Source organism: Festucalex cinctus, chromosome 1 (assembly GCF_051991245.1).
Source record: "Festucalex cinctus isolate MCC-2025b chromosome 1, RoL_Fcin_1.0, whole genome shotgun sequence".
Lineage (NCBI taxonomy): Eukaryota > Metazoa > Chordata > Actinopteri > Syngnathiformes > Syngnathidae > Festucalex > Festucalex cinctus.
In genome coordinates this window covers 59,896,267-59,917,113 of record NC_135411.1, presented here as the reverse complement: position 1 = coordinate 59,917,113, position 20,847 = coordinate 59,896,267, and the positions used below count along the sequence as shown (strand labels likewise).

At 39.1% G+C, this 20,847-nt stretch overlaps 3 protein-coding genes across 4 annotated transcripts in view; 2 read left to right on the top strand and 1 right to left on the bottom strand.

Moving 5' to 3' along the window:
* The window catches only part of acin1a (apoptotic chromatin condensation inducer 1a), a 34,909-nt gene extending 25,831 nt beyond the window's left edge, over positions 1 to 9,078 (bottom strand). For both annotated transcript variants that reach the window (XM_077498091.1, XM_077498099.1), the window contains exon 1: positions 8,906 to 9,078. In XM_077498091.1, coding sequence (XP_077354217.1) covers positions 8,906 to 9,043 — 138 coding nt within the window. In that variant the 5' untranslated portion in view covers positions 9,044 to 9,078. The remainder of the gene's footprint in view (positions 1 to 8,905) is intronic.
* Positions 9,079 to 9,859: 781 nt separating this feature from the next.
* Positions 9,860 to 12,436, top strand: c1h14orf119 (chromosome 1 C14orf119 homolog). The gene is made up of 2 exons (XM_077498080.1): positions 9,860 to 10,612; positions 11,867 to 12,436. Exons 1-2 carry the CDS (start codon positions 10,163 to 10,165, stop codon positions 12,038 to 12,040), a joined length of 624 nt encoding a protein of 207 aa, XP_077354206.1. The 5' UTR covers positions 9,860 to 10,162; the 3' UTR covers positions 12,041 to 12,436.
* Positions 12,437 to 12,815: 379 nt separating this feature from the next.
* dhrs1 (dehydrogenase/reductase (SDR family) member 1) lies at positions 12,816 to 19,724 on the top strand. Its single transcript, XM_077498068.1, has 9 exons — positions 12,816 to 12,949; positions 14,400 to 14,548; positions 15,144 to 15,287; positions 15,808 to 15,887; positions 17,434 to 17,566; positions 17,630 to 17,773; positions 17,859 to 17,928; positions 18,403 to 18,483; positions 18,567 to 19,724. The coding sequence occupies exons 2-9, from the start codon at positions 14,405 to 14,407 to the stop codon at positions 18,701 to 18,703; spliced, it is 933 nt and encodes a 310-aa protein (XP_077354194.1). The 5' UTR covers positions 12,816 to 12,949; positions 14,400 to 14,404; the 3' UTR covers positions 18,704 to 19,724.
* The last annotated feature ends 1,123 nt before the right edge of the window (positions 19,725 to 20,847 follow it).

Below are 20,847 nucleotides of genomic sequence, written 5' to 3'. Positions count from 1 at the left end.
TTAAATGTAATTGAGCACGTCAAGCCTCGCTGCGTTATTTCGAGCCGCCACTATTTCATAGATAAAACTATACCGCGGATGTATGGTGACGTTCAAAGGTGTATAGCGGCTTATGTGGCAAATGCTAACGCTGTTAGCTTCACCACGGACATCTGGAGCTCAGAGCAACTTCATTTATCATAGAGGAGCATAGTATAGAAGCAAGCTGACGGGGCGGCATGCTGAAATGCTCATCTTCTTAAAAAAGAATCTCCACATTATGCTTGGTCTGCAGAAAGGGAAGTTGGAGGAATAGTGAAATTAACCAACTGTTTTTCTACTTTTATTATAGTTACATATTCATTTTTATTTATTTTAAATTGGAGCTTGGGACACGTTGAGCAGTGGCCAATATTGTGTTGGTTATATATTTTTTTGTCCCGCCCGCTGTTCTCACCATAGTGACCATACACTGAGTGTCTATGTCTATATATATATATATATATATATATATATATATATATATATAGTACTGCTGTAAATTGTTATTTTGCACTTCAAAGAGTCTAATTTGTTTATTTTGTATTTATTTTATTAAAATGCAGGACATACTTATAGTTGCAGTTAGGTCACCCAAATTTAGGAATAAACGGGTCATATTTTCTCATACTTAAGGTGCTGATTATTCCTTATTTAAATAATTATCACTTGATCAAGTTTCTTCTAACATCTCATACTAAAACAAACGCATCATTCCTGCTGATATGGTATCGGACTGATATTGTTAATTTACAGTACTCTAAGCTAAAATATCAGTATTGGATCAGAAGTAGAAAGCGTTGCATGGGGACACTCCTACTGATATTGTATCGGACTGATATCGGTATCGGATAGTACTTGAGGCTGAAATATCGGTATCGGATCGAATGTGGAAAAAGGTGTATCGGGACACCCCTAATATAAACCAAATTATTTGTAATATGGCAGTAGGGTTATTATAGTTTTGGAATTTTTCATTTAATTATTTTTTACTAGTTTTCAGGGTGGTTCTGTTAGTTTTTATTAGTTTAGTTCTTTAAAAAATGCTTAGTTTTGGTTTAGTTTGTTAGTTTCAGTATTAGTTTTTTTATGTGTATTACTTGTGCGCAATATTAAAAAACAGCATGGGAGCAACATCATCTGAAGGTGCTTTTCTATTGGCTGTCTCCAAACATTTTTGTTTTGTTTATTTTATTTGAACTGAGTCAAATGCCATTTTTAGCATATGTCGCGGTCTACTGAAAAATGGACGGCAGGCCGCAAATGGCCCCCGGGCCGTAGTTAGGACACACCTTCTGTAGGGTCTCTCAGTTCTCTGAAGCACTTCGTCAGCGTAGGTGTATGACTTACGGAAGTCCCGCCTCCTCTGAGGCATATACCCTATAGGTCAAGTGCGTACAGATGAGCATTCAAGACGAGTGCAGACTACATTGCATACATATCCGATTTATATCCACATTCAAACGAGGCCCCGGTCGGATTTGGGGGGTTATTGTAATTGCACTGTTCACTATTTTGTCAGGGACATTTTGAGTTTGTCAGGAACGTTGCAATGCGTCTTAGCCAAAACAACAACCGCGCTACCAGAAAAACTCCAAACATGGCCGGAGCCCATCCCAGCTGTCATCGGGCGGTAGGCGGGGTACACCCTGAAGAGGTCGCCAGCCAATCACTATGGGTGTGGCGATATATCGATATCGTGATACTTTGTCTCCTGATAGATTATCAATTTGCCTATGTAAGTATCACAATATTAGTAGGTACTATTCAGCCACTATAACGGCTCCATTGGCAGGCCACTTGGGGGAGAGCCTCATAAGAGTGACGGGGAAATGTATATTTGTTATTATTATTTAGTTACTATGTATTTATTTTATTTATATTATTTGATTTTTATTTCGTGTTTCTTTACAGAATTAGTATTTTATGACCGCGACCCTTGTGAGGAGTTGTCAGTTAAGAAGATGGATGACTTATTTTATGATTAGTTTTATCGTAGATTGTCGTGGATGTATTACCTGACCAATATATCGATAATCGCGGTATCGTCATATCGTGAGATAATCATTATCGTGAGCCTTGTATTGCATATCGTATCGTATCATCAGGTAACCAAAGGTTCCCACCCCTAGGTGTAACAGTTCGATATGGAGTCACAATTCAGTATGTGTTCGGTATAACAAGCAAAAGCAACAAAAAGTCCCAAAATTATTGATTTAATTTCATTTATTTGTTCAGCAGGCAGTAGTGCAAATAACTGTTCAACATAGTGTCTTTATTTAGAATTTTTAGAACTACCGGAACCCGAGAAAACTTGGTATAAGATGCAGATCACAATTTAAATGTACTCAAGCTTTATTTTATTTTCAAGGTTTTCATAAAAAAAAAAACACACACAAAAAAAAAAAAAAACACAGTGGCACGATATTATTGCGTGTCTTGAAACGAGGCTTGATCGCTTTTAAGGAAGAATTTCAAGCCTCAGTCCTCTACTGCATATGGGCGCATAGCTGTTGAAATGGTTGTGCCAAAAGCTTTGGTAATATCGGATTTCAAATCTTGGCACTTCTCAAAAACAGTGGTGATAAGGTGTTCGACTATTGTCTCGTGCCTGGCTCCGGTGATCAACACGTGGATGATGCTGTCTAATAGGGCTGGGCGATAAATCGAATTAATTCGATTAATTCGTCCATTTAAAGTACCACAATGTGAAAATGAGCTAAATCGTGAAATCAAAAATAAATAAATAAATACACATCATCTACCTTGAGCGGCTCGCTTCTGTTTACGCTCGTTGTTTTGGGGTCCTTCGCTTGGCGGCTGGCGCGCTTGCTGATGACGTCACCCTACTATAGCGAAGCTGCGGTATGTGACATCATCGGAAGGCACACAGGACCCCGGAACAGCCGTAGAGGCAGTTCACATCACCGCCTGTTTTTTTTTTGTCTTTTCTTTTCACTCACAAAGACGCACACATATTAATGAACTAATTAATGTGATTTGTATTGCGCACAATTTTGAAGGCAAACGCACGAGCAGAGCTCCGCCGTAACGTCTCACCCCGGGTTTTCACCGGATGCGGTTGCGGTGCGGTGCGTCTTGACTGCGTGCTCCGGACGGGTAAATTTTTTTGTCAATCCACACCGGCTCCGCACAGCTGCGGTCCGGCAGCTCCGTCGCCGCCCACTTCCCAACGTGTCTCGTGGGACCGCGCGCGCGCGATCATGTAGCATTTCACAACGACAAACATACAGAAAGTCTGTGCTCAACAGAGAAGCAGAAAGAGAGGTGGACTTCTTTTGATTTAACCTTTTCTTCTTCTTCTGCTATGAGATTCCATGCAGCATCCTTTTTTTGTTGTCCTTGTAAAGTATATTAATAACGGGAGTCGGGTCCACTCTTTATTTCTGTCTTCCGCGTCCGGCTGCCGCTCAGTACGGCAAGCGAGACGGGCACAACAAGCAATCGCGAACATCAAACTCACAATACATTACAGTCCTTATAAAAAGGATGTGCCGTGTCATATATTATTTTGTGGTTTTCCACCTCCAATATAAACCTCTCCTCGTCCATGTTCGCTGGTGTCCAAACCGTGAATGAGCACATGGCCCGGCGACGCCCACGTCACGTTTTGCTGAAAAACTTGCGAAATAGGAGCTGGCGAGTGTTTTATTCTGAAAGGTAACCGGAAATTTATTTTGAAACTGCCTCGGTCTTCCTGTCCCGCTCGATGTGTTTTGTGCTAGCTTGCCATTTGCCGGAGGCCTACCGCTGCGGCGTCCGGCAAAAATAGAAAATAGGTCTATCCTTGCGGAAGGCTTGCGGCACGCCGCAGGCCTTCCGCAGTCGACACGCAACGCACCCGCAAGCGGTGTAAACTGCACCATTCGAATGAATGGAATCTAATTGCTTGCGTCGCCGGACCGCACCGCAACCGCACTGCAACCGCACCGCAACCGCAACCGGTGAAAACCCGGGGTCAGCGTGAGCCTGACGCATTGGTATACTGAGGCCTTTACACGGTCTCCTAGGCGGCGAAGCCAACCCACGCCAACCGGCAGCGAAAGCAAGTGACAGTTTCATATCACCTGGAGCTCCACATCACCGCTTGTTTGCGACTTCGGCCAAACGCTACGTTGCCTACTAGCGCACATTATGTCTGCTCCAGAAAACCAACCAAGACAAGGGACTCATGTTAACGTCCATTATATGGAATTGGTTCGGCTTTTACAAGAGCGACGAAGAGCAAAGTACAAGCGTGTGCAAGGTTTGCCGAACAAGATATTAAGTAGGAGCACAACTAACCTCTTCCAGCACTTGCGCCAAAGGCATCCGAAAGAATGGGAGGAACGCTCACATCTTCGAGAGTGCGGCGTGGCTAATGCTAGCAAAGATAAGTACACGCACACCATGAAACAACAAACTTGAGCTGTATTTAGTACCAGGGGGAAACATTGTGACATGCACAAGAGCTTGTCTTTTGCCAGAGTCAGTTGACAGGCTAGTTTTGCTTGCAAGGAATTTGAGTTTATTACAATAAAAGGTGGTGCTGATTATTTTTAAGCTGTTGATCTTGAAGTTCTGTTATATACAAATGTTATTGTGAGTTGAGTTGTATTTTTGCACATGTGGTAGAATACTGGATGTGTGGTTTACAATACCTGTTTAAAATTGTTAGAACTATTTACTTGTGGTATTTAAGTTATGCAAAAGCTATGAGTAGTTTTTTCGCTCAAGCTATGTATGTGGCATTTAAGTTGAACAAAAGGCTATGAGTAGCTTTTATTTTTTTGCACAAGCTTTGGGTAGGTTTTTTTACTATAAGCTATGTATGGCATTTAAGTTGAGCAAAAGCTGTGAGGAGCTCTTTTTGCACAAGCTATGTGACATTTAAGTTAAAGCTACTATATGGAGGACTTCCCAAAAAAATATCTTAACAATAGCCTTTTTATTTGACCATTTATGACTGAAACATATTCTAATTAGTAGATCAACATCTTAGCTGTTCACAATGGGTACTCCTACAAGCCTCTGGCCAATATTATTTAGGAAGCGTCCGGTCCAAATCCTTCGAATTTCCCGCCCTCTGTCTGCGGGATGTGACGTCATGCACGTTCTCGTCAGTTGTCGCGAAGACGGAACTAGTACAGATTTTCGCTGCCCCAGACACCCGCTGTTACTCCGCGGAAGGCTGCTTAAAAAAAGAAAAGAAAGAAAAAACAATGTCAAGTGCCACGAAAAAATAAATAAAAATCTAAACTTGATAGTGACCGACGCCGGGCAAGAACGAGAGTGAACATTGGTTTGACATTTCAGCGGTGGAGAGAGTTGAGATCGGACTTGGATTAGAAAACTGATTCACAGCTGGCATTCTTTCTACTCCAAAAGGTAAGAAGCGAGTATCTTGACATTTAGAAGAAAATGTGTTGTTTTCAAATAGCAGTAACCTCAAGATCGATCACTTCTCGGTCGTAACTATTGGGGTGAAAGTGAGGTGGACGGCAACATTTAGCGTGACAGGGGCGGCAAAGTTGAATGTAATAGAACAGAATGACTTCATGAAGAACAGACGTTCCGTTCCGCGGCGTTTCAATTAGGCTAAATGTCGCCTTATTTTCCTCCGTGAAAACAGCCTATTGTAGCTACATTATGCTAACGGAATGTGAACGGTACTACTGAATGGCGATAACATTCACGGCCATATCACACTAAGTAGTGAATGGGTCTATATGTTTTTCACAATCGTCAATTTCCATAAATGACAGCCCACCTTTCAGCTAATGCACAATGACGCTAGCCTGGGGACGACATACACTAATAATGACTAGAATCAGGTTGACGTCCGTCGAGCGGGGTAACTACAATATGTAACTGCATATTAACATCGGAATGAGGTCCAATTAATTGACGTAATTTGCACATCGTTTTGGAGTACAGCACAGGACTGGACTTCGACCGACTAAAGCAATATGATCTGCACGTCCCGTGGACATCAATTGTTTAGTGGGGATCGAGAGTCTCATTCCGTGAAGTGGCCAGCTTTGTATAACATTATAAAACTTCTTACCTCTGAAAACATAGTTTAATTGGATACGAAGAGCCCAGTCTTCAGTATTGAGGTCGTGCACGTACGAGTGCGCGCAGCGTGTACGAGCGTGCAGTTTGTTTTCGGCCACAGGTGGCAGTAGAGATTTGAAATTTTAAATCTTACATAGAGCTGCTTTAAACATGAAACAGTCAAGTCATCTTTATTTATACAGCGTTTTCAAACAGCCTTATGCCGAGGTCAGACTACTTTTTTTTACACGACAGTTGCGCTCACATTACCCGATAAATTCGCTCCGTGTCGTGGATGGGGCGTGTAGTCACACTACAAGTCTGAATGCGACAAGATACCAGCCGATCATCGCGTGTTGTCTTGCCAAGAGAGACGCGTCGGCCACTGTTTGTCGGGGAGGTGGGACAAAAAAAAAAAAAAAAAAAAAAAAAAAAAAAAAAAAAAAAAAAAAAAAAAATAAATAAATAAATAAAAGGCACGGACAGGGAGTGTTTGCGTGAATGGAGCATGCATGGGACAAGTGTGATGTATTCGCATTGCTTGCGCTCCCTGCTCCTCAGGAGTGTTTAAAATGTGATTTAGTAGCCAACACTATATTTTAATTTATTTAGGCCTACATGCACCTATGTGTAATATAGCTGATTTTACTAATTAATTTGCGGGATGACATCTTATTTTATTATTTTATCAAACACTGAAATATTATATTTGAGTATTTTTTTTATACTGCTTAATTTATTCATATTTTACTTGTTTTAGCTTGGTGCATTGCATAGTACGCCACTCACTCCGAGGGGGAAAAAAAAAACTTTCAAGTGAGAGAATGGGTGACAAGGCGGCCAGGCCTGGCCCGACTGCTATGACAATGTGATCCCTACTCATAAATCAAATCTATGAAATTATTAGAACAACAGTCACAATATGTATATATATATTTTCGGTCCTCTATTCATGTCGCCATTGCCTGACCATGGGTTGCATGGATGCATGCGCGCTCCATGCAGCCGCAGCGGGGCGCTTTTTTTTTTTTTTTTCTCCGAGTTGCACCTGTCTGGCCCCATCCCATGAGATATCCAGGGGATAAATAAATAAATAAATAAATACATTGAAAGAACTATAAAGTGTTGTTCAGTGTGTGATTGACGTTTCATTCCCTCTCGCTATTGGTCAATGCTGTGGAACCAAACGGACGACAACGTAGGTATGTCACATTATGCATCAAGACGAGCAAAAATTCTAACATGCTAGACTTTCGCCGTGATGGTCGTGAACCGTCCCGGACAACAGGCGACCAATCGTTGAACGTATCACACTACACGGGCGACGCTACGTCAAGACAACCCAAAATCATTTACGACATGCCCCGTTTGTCTGCGACACATCGGTCGGGCTAAAATCGGGCTGTTTTCGTGTAATCTGACCAAGACATTAGCTGTCACAAAGCGCTTTACAGAAACACAACAAAACGAACACAACATAAAATAGATCAAAACCTATTTGTTAAATACAGTGGCTCACAGTTTGAAGACTGAAGTTTCAGATAAATAATAATACATTTTCATACATATCTTACAGTGTACATGTACTAGCTTATTGATTACTATTTTCAAAATTTGAGTAAAAAAAAAATCTCACCAATCGACTTATAAATTCATACTGGAATTAATCAGATCGAATCGTGACCTATGAATCGAATCTTCAAGTACTAGGCAATTCACATCCCTATTTGTTGGGTAACTTAACTAAGTAGAAAGCTTTGTTAGTGGCAGGCAGCCCTAATTATGTCCACTATTTATATAACAATAAGTCAATGTACAAATTATAATGACAGGCTTTTCACTTTCAGACTTTCGGGTAGTGCAAGACAGAGAAATGTCTTAAAAATTCATTAAAGCCAGTCAGTATTTTGCCACAGAAAATCAACATCTAGAACCAATAAGAGATTCTAGAATTAAATGCTTAAATAATTTATATGAACTCTATGCCCATTTTACTGTGTAATATGACGCAACTAATGTTATCGCATCGTTAATACTCGTAAAATATCTTAAGTTTTGATATGAAGGAAAAAAAAAACAAAAGTGGAAAGAAACGTAAAGCACAAGGAACCACCATTTGCTGATTTTGTGGCGCAATTCTGATGTCAGGTGAATTTCCAATCAAATTTAAGAGAAATAAATTAATCGTGTGAACGGTAAGATTTGGTTGATGCCACGGTCAGTAGAAAAGTAAACAAACTAGCTCGTCAATGACCTACAACATCTCAAAGGCGTCAAAGTACACATTTCAGGAATTCGCAGACGATCGTTCAAGTCGTCACGTCAATTCATTGGAACAAGTAACAATTCTAAACGGGGACTGCGATCATAACTTCAGAGTTTAAAATTTACGTGCTAAAATGTGCTAAACTACTAAAATAACATCGCTGCAATCAATTAGCCAGACTCTCAGTTGTTTCAGACAGACACTGTAAACAGCAGAAATCTACAGAGGCCACTGCTAAACTCACGGCGTTAGCCAGAAGAGCTAATGAGCTAACAGGGAAACATCATCCTCAATACACATTTCGTGTTGTACACTCAAGTTGACGTAACTCTTTCTTCCACTGACTGGTATGCTCACCAACACAGAACGTACTTTTAAGAAAAATCACAGCCAAAAGAGAGGTAAAATGCAATCGAGTGGAAATGATTAAACGCCAAACTCCTGCTACTACGCTGTTCAACAGTAACGATACTCGGATGTCGGCCCTCGAGAAAGCATCAGCCTGTCTCATCGTTATCCTGAACTCGCAGCAATGGTGGCCGCACAACTCGTAGTGGAACTCACCCCTTTGAGTCTTTTGACAAGAGCATTCTTTTGTCCGCTTTTTGACAGTCCCCTTTCCTCAAGAGCAGCTTTTAAATCTGCTACGCGAAGAGACTGGAGCGGTCTCCCGTCCAGGGTTACGTCTTCGAGGTCCGCCATTTTCCGTTCCTCTGGAGTGGACCGATCCAGCTAGAGCGTTGAGCAACGCCCTCCGATAGGCGACGTCATCGCCGACAACTTCCTCCATCTGAGAGCGAAAACACCAGCAAAGTTTAAAAAAACCCAAAAACGGGCAAAGTTTCAATAAAAGAAATAAAAATTACAAAAAATATAAATAATAACAATAAAAGGGGGGTAGCAAAAATACGTTTGTCCCTTTTGATTTTCTTCACAACATTTTTTGGTACCTATACTCCTAACATTTGGTGAATAATGTGACTTTATATTAAGCGAACGACTGTATTTGCGTAATTTCTGCGCAGTGCTGCTACTTCTCAAGGTCAAAGGTCTAACTTTATGAAGCACAGTGGATTTGCAACTTTCACGTCCATTTGGATTTCTTCTCACTCTCAGTTATATAAACACTTTACTGCGCGCGTTAAATATATTTTCAAAAGTTTGTACGTGAATAATCCCTCCTAAATTGGTGAAATATAGTCGTCCATTTTTCTTCATCACAAATTATACTTTTCAGAGTCACCGCAGGGCCCCTGGATCATATCATGGATGGATGGATGGATGGATGGAGACCATGAGAGAAAATAATTAAGAGGTAAAATGTGAGACAGATGAACAAAAGAGGAGCATAATAAATACAACAGACATCAAGAATAATCACTTTAATTAAATAAAAAAAATGCTTTGAAAATCCAATCTCTTTTGTTTATTTAATATTCGTTTGTTTATAATTACTACTAGTTTAGATTGCAAGGCAAAGCAGTAATCACTGCAAATCAATGGGTGGCGGTATGCACCATTACAGTTTGCAAACCGCAGTTCAGCGCAATGAAGAAGAAGAGGAAACACCAATGAAGAATAGCACAGAACTGAGCATGACGGCTTACCTTTAAATGTGACATTTAGGCTAGTAAAAGTGGCTAATGTAGATGCGTTCGTGCACAGAGGTACTTCATATTCATGTTTGCCTGTACAACACGTTATACGTTTCCGTTTTGTAGTATTTCCCAGTTGGATGGTACTGCCGATTAATTTAAAGCAGATAAGTCGCTGCATGTATGCTTGATTTTCTGATGTTGAAACCAAACAGCCTGTCCAAAGATGTCATGGTTCAATCACGTCAGTCAAAACTCGGACCACCAGCAGCAATTTTCCACCGACAGCCGCAGAATGTCGGCCACAGACGGCTTGTGTGGTCCTTATCGCGCCATGCTCAGGGGGGCGCCGCCGACAACGACTGCGCCGTCAACGACCATGGCAACACAAGAGACGCCTGGCCTGTCATCCACTAGGCCGGAAGGTTTTCCGTCGCCACCCCAGAATGTCGCCTGCCCTCCCACCCTGGAGAATCTGACATGCGGGTCTCCGAGCGGAGGCCATGTCGGAGATCCGGTGCCCATCTCTTATGCAAGCCTCCAGGAGCAGAGGTGCGTCCTGAGCTGGTTCCAGGGATGGACTTTATCGCAGCGGGAGAGATTTCTGCAGGACTTGGTGGGCAAAGCCGTGCCTGGGAAGGTGTGCACCCTTCTTGACTCTCTCAGTACTCTTCAGGTAAACTGCATTGCCAGCCACACCCAGTGTACACCCAGTGGAGAAATGGGTAATTTAAGAATTGGATAGGCACTTTGGAAAAACTTGAGAATTTATAGATAAAAAAAAAATGTATTAAAAATACCAACATTTCATCAACCATCAGTGGTTTTTGTCACATTTGCTGTTTGACATAATCATGTTTCAGTCAGGCACCTGGAAAACATTTTAAAAATATTATGCAAAACATGTTTTGATATTAAAAAAAACTAGTTTATCTGAATAGTCTTCTAATTTGACTCAAATTGCAATAACGGGATTGCAAATCAATTGTATTGTTAAGTTATTGATCGAGAGTAGTAGTGCTAGTGCTAGCTGTGTTAGCTGCTAAGGTAACTGGTCAAGTGCAGCTGCCGGAGGATGACCATTTAAATCTTTAATTTTATAAGAAAAAGAAGGCAAAACAAAGATGTTTCATGAACCAATTTGAATTCAAAATGCCACACTGAAAACAAAAACAAAACAAAAAAAAGCATGAGAAAAAAGTGTTGGTCACATTGTTTTGTTAGAGCAAATGAAGGGAAGAAAATATGGAATTACTTTGTAATTTTTAGGTCTAAAACAAACGGCTGACAATTGAAACTCGTAATTTAGTCAACAGTTAAATTACGAATGCTCAGAGCTTTTTTGGAAATCTGTTGCACCAAGTGACTTGACATAAATCATGTCTCCAACACGAGATGTCAGTTCAAACAAAAGACTGAAGTATTATTATGAAAATAGGTATAGTGCAGATTGTTGTCATTTTTCACGAGTCCCCCCCCCCAATACAAGCCATTTTCTCTCTCTCTCTCTCTCTCTCTCTCTCTCTCTCTCTCTCTCTCTCTCTCTCTCTATATATATATATATATATATATATATATATATATATATATATATATTCTATGCGCCTCCTTCATTTTTTATCCATCTCAGACGGCCATTTTGTCTTGTACTGCCACTTGCTGTCGACTGAAATTGATATCACAGTACTGAAGGTTCAAGTCACGACAGTCATGGCTCACCTGTTTTCTGGGTTTGATCACATTCAGGAATCAAGTTTGTTTCAGCAAGTTACTTTTTGTCTCTGGATGACTCTAATTTATGCAACAAGTGCATCTTTTTGAATTTATGTAGTTTGTTTAAATGTGAGGTCATACAGAAAATGTCCTCCGATCGTGGAATGATCCGCAAATGTTCCTTAATTTTTTTTGTCCTTTTTGCACTTTTGTCAAGGTTAAGGACAGACTACCAAACATTTTCGAATGCCAGCTACGCCTGTGGACACAGTGGTTTGAGTCTTGGGGAGAAGAAGAGCGCAACCATTTCTTGCACATACTGGAAGAGAGGGATCCCATATTTGTTGCCCACTTTTACAACTGTGTAGCGGGTACAGCGGGCAAAGACTGAGTCATGATTCCATCTTGAAAATCATGCAGGGACAATAAGCAAAATGATTGTGCATTGAAAGTAACTTCTTCCAGAAGGAAAATAAATGTAAGAGGTGTAAGCTTTGTGTTGAATAGACTCTCGCATTGTGATCAACTTTTTTGAAAAGTCTATTTCTTAAACAATTCTTCAGGGAACCACCACACAAAAATGTATTTATTATACTTTTTTTTTTTTTTTTTTTTCTGTTTGATACTGTACTCCACTGACCAATTGTGATGATTCAGAGTCTAGCTCTTAATAGCTAATGTTATGTTTTGACTATCATTTATATTCCTGATATTGTGTGGGCATTTTTGTCAACTGCACAAATAAATAGAACACATTATTGTACCCTTGAGTTTTGTTTCGTGTCTCAGCATGATACGACTATGTGATGCAAAATACCTTATAGACCTTTTTTTATTTATTTTTATTTTTAGCTTTAGCTTTTGATTTTTAAAAGAGTATTTTAAAGATGTCAAATGTATTAGTAGCCTTTTTTTGCAATGCTGTGTATTGCCATTGCAACCTACTGTTGATCCTCTGTAAAAATAATAATATTATAGACCATCTAACTCATAGATGGGCAACTTAGTGACCGCTTGTGACCGCGCGCCCACTCTGATATGAGGGGGTCTCAAGGTTTTGTTATTGTTCGGTACTTGTGGTACACATGCAGTGTCCTGCATTGTAAAATATACGTTTCGCCACAGGAGGGCAGTAAAGCAACATCAGCAGCTCTACGGTAGAACGTGGCCAAAAGAAGAAGAAAGTGGGCGTTGCATTCCTAATTTCCTATCAGCAGCAGATGGTTTGCAGCAGATTGTTTGCTAGATAATTACGGAGACTTCGCAGAAAAAAAAAATCATCAGACCAACGCCACTTGCTGTAAGTTGCTGTTTTACCTTGATGTGGTTATTTACTTAACTATTATGCTGAATAACATTTCTGACATTAAATGACAAAGACAACTGCTCAAAATGTACTTTATTTGTACTTCATTTGCGTAACATATTTCGAATTTACATATACTTGAACATTGAATGCAGTCTCGTTTTTCAAGCTTTGTGGTAATATTTCATAAAAATTGTCCATTTTAATCATGAATATTTTAATGACTACCACTACACCTACTACCTGTTGCACAATGTTCACTCTTGACCTCCATTATTATGTGGCAGTCGTGCGTCGTTCAGCGTTATCAAGTAAACGACTATGGCCAAAAGTAAGAAGTGACGGTGTACTTTATTCCTTCAAGAGACTTTCTTATCCTTTCCCACTATTCAACATCCAAGAACCTAATATCCGAGCTGAAAATAGTATGAGGAAAGCCTAACTTCTGATTTTTGAAACATACACAAACATACATACATAATACACATACTTCATAATTCAAACAGTTAAAACTGTTACTGTTGCACTTGCCTGAATTGTTCATTTCTCACAAAGAAAAGTTATTAATGGTGCAATTTTCTTAACAGAGAATATTTAGCCTGTTGATGGTTCATTTTATTTCATTACAGTAACATACACAACATACAAACATACGTATGTATGTTATATCTGTGTTTCTAAAATTTACTGCTTGTCGATGCATTTGAGGGTGTCTATCCCTATGCCTATCCCAGCTGATTTTGAGCAACTGGACTGGTTCCCAGCCAATTGCAGGACATTTATAAACAAACTGTCACAAGAATGCCAGAACATCTGGTGAAAACATACACAAGCATAGGGAGAACATGCGATTTTGACCCCAGACGCCTTTAGTCCATTATCTAAATGCTAATGTTGCCAACATAAAATTGGAAACACTGTAACGCAGTCTATTGATTAGCGTCTGTTGTTGTTGTGGTATAAATCAGCCAATCAATCAATGGATATTAGAACACAAACCGTGCAGCAAAACATGTAGACAGTCAAAATAACTTTTCTTTTATAGTTTATTCCCTGTAAAAAATGACTATTATTACTGCTGAGGAGTTGTGATGTCTGCTCTCTTCAAGTATGTCTGCCTTACCTTAGGTGGCCAAAGCAATCACATGAGAATGAGCAGCACGACATACGTTAAATGTGAATTTTTGAGAGAATTTTTGTCAAATTTCAAATTGTGTACTGTGACCATTGAATTTTGAGGTACCACCGTATACTGTAAGTCAAGAGCTGGTTTGAACTTTGTACAGTAATTGATCTTGTGTGTCTTTTGTACACTTGTAAATGTGCTTTATGAAAGAGGGACAGATGTTAAAACTACTTCCTGCTTCTTTGTAATCAACATTATTCATGCCAATTGTTGAGTGACTGTTAGCCATCTGTTATTTTGTCACTCTCATGTCCACAGAGAACATGTCCCTGTCCGGCTGGATATGTTTGGTCACAGGTGCCTCTAGAGGCATTGGGAAAGGAATAGCGCTGCAGCTTTCTGAGGCAGGCGCCACCGTCTACATCACCGGACGTCAGGAAAAGACTCTTAAGGAAACGGCAACACAGGTGAAATGATTAGCTGGGTGGGGCAATAACCATGTAGCCCGGCGACATACCAGAAGTTAGTCTCTTCTCTTGTCAGCTGAGGGTGAGGGGGTGGCTGGTAGGTAGGTAGAGTGCATTTCAGTGAGCATCAATTATATGTGCATTTTCACCATTCGCAGGACGGTCCGGCCCCTATCCCCTAAAAGTGGAGTTCGACTGTATAGAAAATCGCCTTTGTTTCTTTTGTTGTTGATTCAATACTCTTGAATTCATCATAGCACCATCTGCTGGATCTTTCCCATAATCACCACTGCAGTCTAATGTCTAATAATAATTAAACTTATCCAGATTTATTTATCTTATTAAATACCGGTGGTTTAATTAACTGTTTATGAATGGGGGAAAATACAAATATCAGTTTTCTTTTTATTGTCAATTAATTGTTTACTTAATTCTAATTAACTTATGAATGATGTATAAAAAATGAGAATGAATTACATTGTTGTTTCAGAACAATTTACTTAGCCTATATGCTCATTTTTAAACTCAAAACGGATTTATGGGGCACCTGCTTTATATAAATAGTGTACATGTGATCTCTTTGCTGTCTCCTCAGGTAAGCGAAAGGGGAGGAAAGTGTGTGCCGGTCATCTGCGATTCTACCAACGATGGCGACATCGAGAAACTGTTTGAACGCATAAAACTGGAGCAAAGTGGCAGACTGGACCTCCTGGTGAACAATGCGTATGCTGGAGTACAGGTTGACGGCATTATATCACTAAATCAAATGTTCTTCTTGGGTATTAATGATACCTTTCTAAAGTAGCATTACAAAATAAACACAATGGAGTTCAATTTTTAGATGCTTACTAAGTAAAAGTCATGAGATTTTCTATCATCTCTAGTAATGTTGCACATGATGTGACTTTTTTTTTTTTTTTTTTTTTTTTTTTTTTTTTTTTAACTGAACATTTTGTTTGAGCTGTAAACTGCAATCACTTGTGGAAGCCCTGAGTTCATATTTTATATATATATATATATATATGTGTGGATATGGATATGGAGATAGATAGATATTATTTTTTTTAAACATGGAAAATGTAAAACTGATGGCTGTATTGCTACAATGGAAGCTTAGTCCCATTGGCCTCCACGTAACTCAAACCTTGAGGAAGACAATTGTGGAGTAAACATGTTTAAAGGAATCATCTGATGATCTATTATTATGATTTAATAACCATGTTATTTACTGTCTTGACAAATATGTTGTACCATTGCAGGCTATCTTCGAGAACCAGGGCAAAAAGTTCTGGGAGACCGATCCGTCTTTTTGGGACACCATCAACAACACAGGCCTGAGGTATTTGGCCTGCATGCTTAGTCATGGCTACAAACTGCATTGTCATTACTTTACATAAGTCTTCAGTCGTCATAAGATGATTCCCTACCAATGATGTAATGACCAAATGGAAACCGAAGGAAAGAGGGAGGAGGAGGAGGAGAGAAAAAAAAAAAAGCAGTCAGAGCATTTTACTAAAAAATAAACATAAATACAGCCCACTAAGATTAATGTAAAAATGCAATAAATTATGAATAAAATTGTAAACGATAATTATTTAAAACTATTTTGTATAATTTACGTATTTCTTTAAAAAATGGAAGCTACACCTCTTACAAATGACCTGGCTCATCTGTCCAATACATATTAGCCTTTTATCTCGTTAAATAATTTAGTTTTTTTTGTTTTTGTTTTTTTGTAAAATTCAAGAAAATTACTCATAAGCTACATTAACATTTCAATTAGTTTTCTTAAATAACTGGTGAATTAGAATTATTTTAACTAGAATGGTAATCAGGCATTTTATACATTGACATGTCTTTTTAGAAATCTATTAAGCTTTTTTCATATACCAGTACATATTTTAACTTTATGATCAATAATCACTCCCAAAAACTGTCAATGCTACAGGGACAAATGCAGTAATAATGATTATGGTAGTGTATACAATAAGTGTGTAAAACAGGGGTGTCAAACATACGGCCCGCGGGCCGGATCAGGCCCACAAAGGGGTTTAATCCGGCCCGCAAGATGACTTTGTAAAGTAAAAAAAAAATAAATTGTAATGTCGGACCAATTAACCAGCCAGCCACAATAAAATATATAAATTTGTAATTTCACATGCAGTCCCCAGATGAGTAGTGTAACTTGGACACGGAATCGCCGTGGAAGTCATTATTTTACACACAACTTAGTTATGGTTTGTTTAAAAAAAAAAAGTGTTTTTTTTGTTTGTTTGTTTTTAATCATCGACCAACATAAACGTGTTAAATACGACACAAATTCAATTACTGGTAACACAAATACATATGACAGGGATTAACGTCCTTATAACTTCAGTAACTGTGCCACACAATGCATTCTGGGAACTATATAGATGCAAAACAGGTAGATTTAACACGTCCGGAACTCATACAGGCAAAGAGTTGCCGCCTTTCATTTGCATTCGTGTTATTATTTTAAACAATAGATTACAGTTGAGCTCCTCAATTTAAGGGCTGGCCCAAAAATCTCAGAAATCTGCGTATAATTGATGGCAATTGTTTTTAAGTTATATACCATTATTTTACCGATTCGGCCCACTTAGTAATATATTTTCCTCCATGCGGCCCCTGAGCTAATATGAGTTTGACACCCCTGGTGTAAAATAATGTGTCGCGGTGAATTTATGTGCAGTGACAGTACAAGAAAACGTCTCCAAAAGGTAATAGATTTAGTGGTGGTACAATGCCTTTTCCGACGATGTGTGACTGTTTGTAAATAACGCAAATGTAGTGCTGGATCTTTAAATGGATGAAAGTAATTCATTCAACCTTTTGTGTTTTGTTTTATGTGCTCAATCTGGTAGAAGCCACTATATCTCCTCAGTGTATGCGTCCCGTATGATGGTGGCACGAGGTCAGGGTTTGATTGTCACCATTTCATCCTTTGGAGGGCTGCGATACCTCTTCAATGTGCCATATGGTGTTGGGAAAGCAGCAGTAAGTTGGTGTTTGATAACGTCCCAAATTCGTGTATCGAGGAATTAAACAATTTGTTTACAGTGTGACCGCATGGCAGTAGACATGGCTTTGGAGCTTCGGAGCAGGGGAGTGGCTTCTGTCAGCCTGTGGCCCGGACCAGTGAAGACGGAACTAATAACTCAGTTTGTGCTTTCAGATGATGCACCACAGCAAGCAGATTCCAAGGTAAATCCCTCCCCAGGAGAAGAACCACATTCGTAGAGTCTTTGTTAGTCATTTTCGCTAACTATCTTCACTGTTTCACCTTCAGTCTAAGAATCTGTTTGCCAATGGAGAAAGCACTGAATTTAGTGGCCTGTGTATTGTCAACCTCGCTAAAGGTAGGCCGAGTTGACATTTTCATTGTTTTTTATGTGCCCCACAAGTCTAAACAAGATTAACATTGTGTTTATGGAATACAAATTAAAATGAAAGTCAACCTTTATCCACAATAATGTTATGTGTCCTCACTAGTCTAAACATCACATTCTCATTCATATTCCATTTGTGGAATATGTGTTATGCAGCAAAATCCAGCCCTTTTTATCCATCACAGAGGTGGCCATTTTGCCACTTGCTGACGACCACCTGTTTTCTGAAGCTGAGCTGTGATTGGTTGTTACCTGAGCAACTGTGATGTCATTTTCACTCGACAGCGAGTGGAATAAAGGGGTGGATTATTCTGCTTAATTATTATTCCACAAACGCAATATCAGAATATTGCATTAAAACTCGTGGGAGCACACAGAACATATTGTTGCAAAGAACATTTTTGACTTCAGCTTCAACTAACAAATCCTGTCTCTGCTTGAAAGATAAAAACCTGATGTCATTGAGCGGCAGAATTCTCATGACCTGCGACTTGGCGAGGCGTTATGGGATCCAAGATTTCGATGGTGAATGACTTTTGGGGAAGAATGGAAATGAAAAAGTGAGTCACCAGTGTTTGTATGTTATTTACGTTTGCTTGCTTTTCCAGGGCGATGCGTAGAAGACGTTACCTCCCTTAAGTTCCTGGTGACCCAAGTCCCGTATCTCTCCTGGCTCTCATCTTTTGTCCCGTCTTTTATAAGAATGCCACGCTTTCTGCTTCCCTTGACAAGCAACCATTTCTAATCACATGAAGAAAACCTCTTTGTCACTACATTATAATCCAATCACCACAAGTGTCTATTTAAATGAAAGACTCTGGGAAGTTTGAATGGCTACTATAGTGAAACCTCTAAAATTGAATTCTATTCGTGTCGGGGACGCTAGTCAACCTCCATTTTTTTTTTTTTTTTCCATGAAACAACTCTTCCCAGAGGAAATTATGGAAATGGACTCCATCTGTTCTCGGGTCAAACAGTTGTCGAATACAGTGGTGGGCTGTATATTTGATACCTGGGCCTGTAGTAGAGACTTAACTGACTTGTATACTACCACTACTACATCACAATTATAGAATAGAATCCATCAATACTATACAAAAATGCAAAATAACAACATGCAACTATGCCACTTATGTCCTCTGTAGCACTTCAGAATCAATATTTATCTAATATGACAAAAACTAACATTTAGGGCGGGAATTCATGCCCAGCAGAGATGCAAATTATTACATGATGCGTACAAATGTGTTTTGATTGTTAAAGTTGGCTGTGGCAATTTTTTCGCAAACAACCAAGTAATGAGAGGGTGGAAAAATGCTAAGGTTGTATGGCGAATTTGAAATCTGACTGGTTCAATGAACAGTTCCATTTCTAGCATAGTTTTAGATATCAGTCTTAAGGCCTTGGGCAGATTACATTGACAATTGTGGCACAAAGAGGCCGAAATCTGATTGGACCACAAAATCTAACATCGACACTCTTACTGGTAGCAGTGCAGCCCAGAAAAATGCGATGAAATAATGACAGTGGTCAGTCGGATTTAGAGGTTTCACTATTGCTTACTATCAACTATTGCTATTGTAGTTTAAGAATGTAAAGTATTTGAGGTGAATATGAAGCTGGTTTGTCTGAATTTGATGTGGATGCAACCAAAATGTAAAACAGTATTTTTGATAAAATGTTAAAGCATTTTGTATTGGTGTAAACGTTATTATACAGTGCAGTATTTCACCATCTATCTTGATAAATAAAGAAATGGGGCAACACTGCTGTTATGTCTTATTCAAAACGGGGGAAGTAACATTTATTACATTACTACAGGTCAACATCCCCAAAACGTTTTTTTAGGTCCAATGAAGACTCCAATTTGAGCTTTTCATGTTCTCACTACTAGCGTAGGTTTCCCTGCATGATGCAGCTTCCTTCCACATTCCAAAAACATGCATGTTAAGACTTTAAAGATATGTTGAAGACTTAAATGTGTGTGTGAATGTGAGCGTGAATGGTTGTTCATCTGTGTAGATTTTTTTTTTAATGGTGACCGGTCCAAGATTTATCATGTAATTAGGCAAACCTGATGTAATAATAAATTTCCCGAAATGGTGGCCTCCATTAATTTAATTGATCTCACGGGAAGAAAAAGTTAATTCAGATCAGAGATGCAGTTAATTGCTACTATTGCTAACAAAACCAACAGCACCCGTCAAGTAAATTCTGAAGCGCATATAATCTTAGTAACTCGGGTGTTGTAAATGTGGAAGTGAATAGAATTAGACAATTTTGTGCTGCTTGGAAAGTTTTATTTTTCAATGAGATCTGGTGCCCCTGAGCTCACTCCACTTTGTGTCCATTTTTCTGTTTTTGGGAGCTATGTGCCTTGGAATGACTTTGTCCTCTATAAAAGTACTTTAATTTTAAATTCCAGTTTTATTTGATAAACATGACTATATTATACTATTTTAACTAAACATTATACTGTAAACGTTTTTTTTTTTTTTTTAAGCAAGACATGACATGATCCATTTCCTCAAATAGTGGTCTTCACTATAATAGATGCCTCCTTTTATGTATTTTTTTATTACATCTGTTTGTACCAATGAATGGTGATTCTCAAACATTTCACAAGTACCACCATTGTGATTCGTGACCGGCATTAAAACACAATTAGCACTATGCATAATAAAGGACAATAAAAAGCAATAAAAATTGCATGTAAATGTTAGGTAAAAATTTGATCCAAATGTTTGAAAACAAACGCAACTGCAAATATGTCAAACTTAAAGGTTAAATACAACTGAGCTGTACTTAGGCCATGGATCTTTTGTATAAGTTCGAGCACCTGTGCAAAACACAAGGCCCGAGGGCCAGATCTGGCCCATGACATAATTT

Excerpts from the sequence above, each read along its gene's own strand:
- c1h14orf119 (XM_077498080.1), top strand. The coding sequence starts at position 10,163 with ATGTCATGGTTCAATCACGTCAGTCAAAACTCGGACCACCAGCAGCAA. Across the intron at positions 10,613-11,866 it reads ACTCTCTCAGTACTCTTCAG|GTTAAGGACAGACTACCAAA; the intron begins GTAAACTGCATT and ends ACTTTTGTCAAG.
- dhrs1 (XM_077498068.1), top strand. The coding sequence starts at position 14,405 with ATGTCCCTGTCCGGCTGGATATGTTTGGTCACAGGTGCCTCTAGAGGC. Across the intron at positions 15,288-15,807 it reads ATGCGTATGCTGGAGTACAG|GCTATCTTCGAGAACCAGGG; the intron begins GTTGACGGCATT and ends GTACCATTGCAG. Across the intron at positions 17,567-17,629 it reads ATGGTGTTGGGAAAGCAGCA|TGTGACCGCATGGCAGTAGA; the intron begins GTAAGTTGGTGT and ends ATTTGTTTACAG.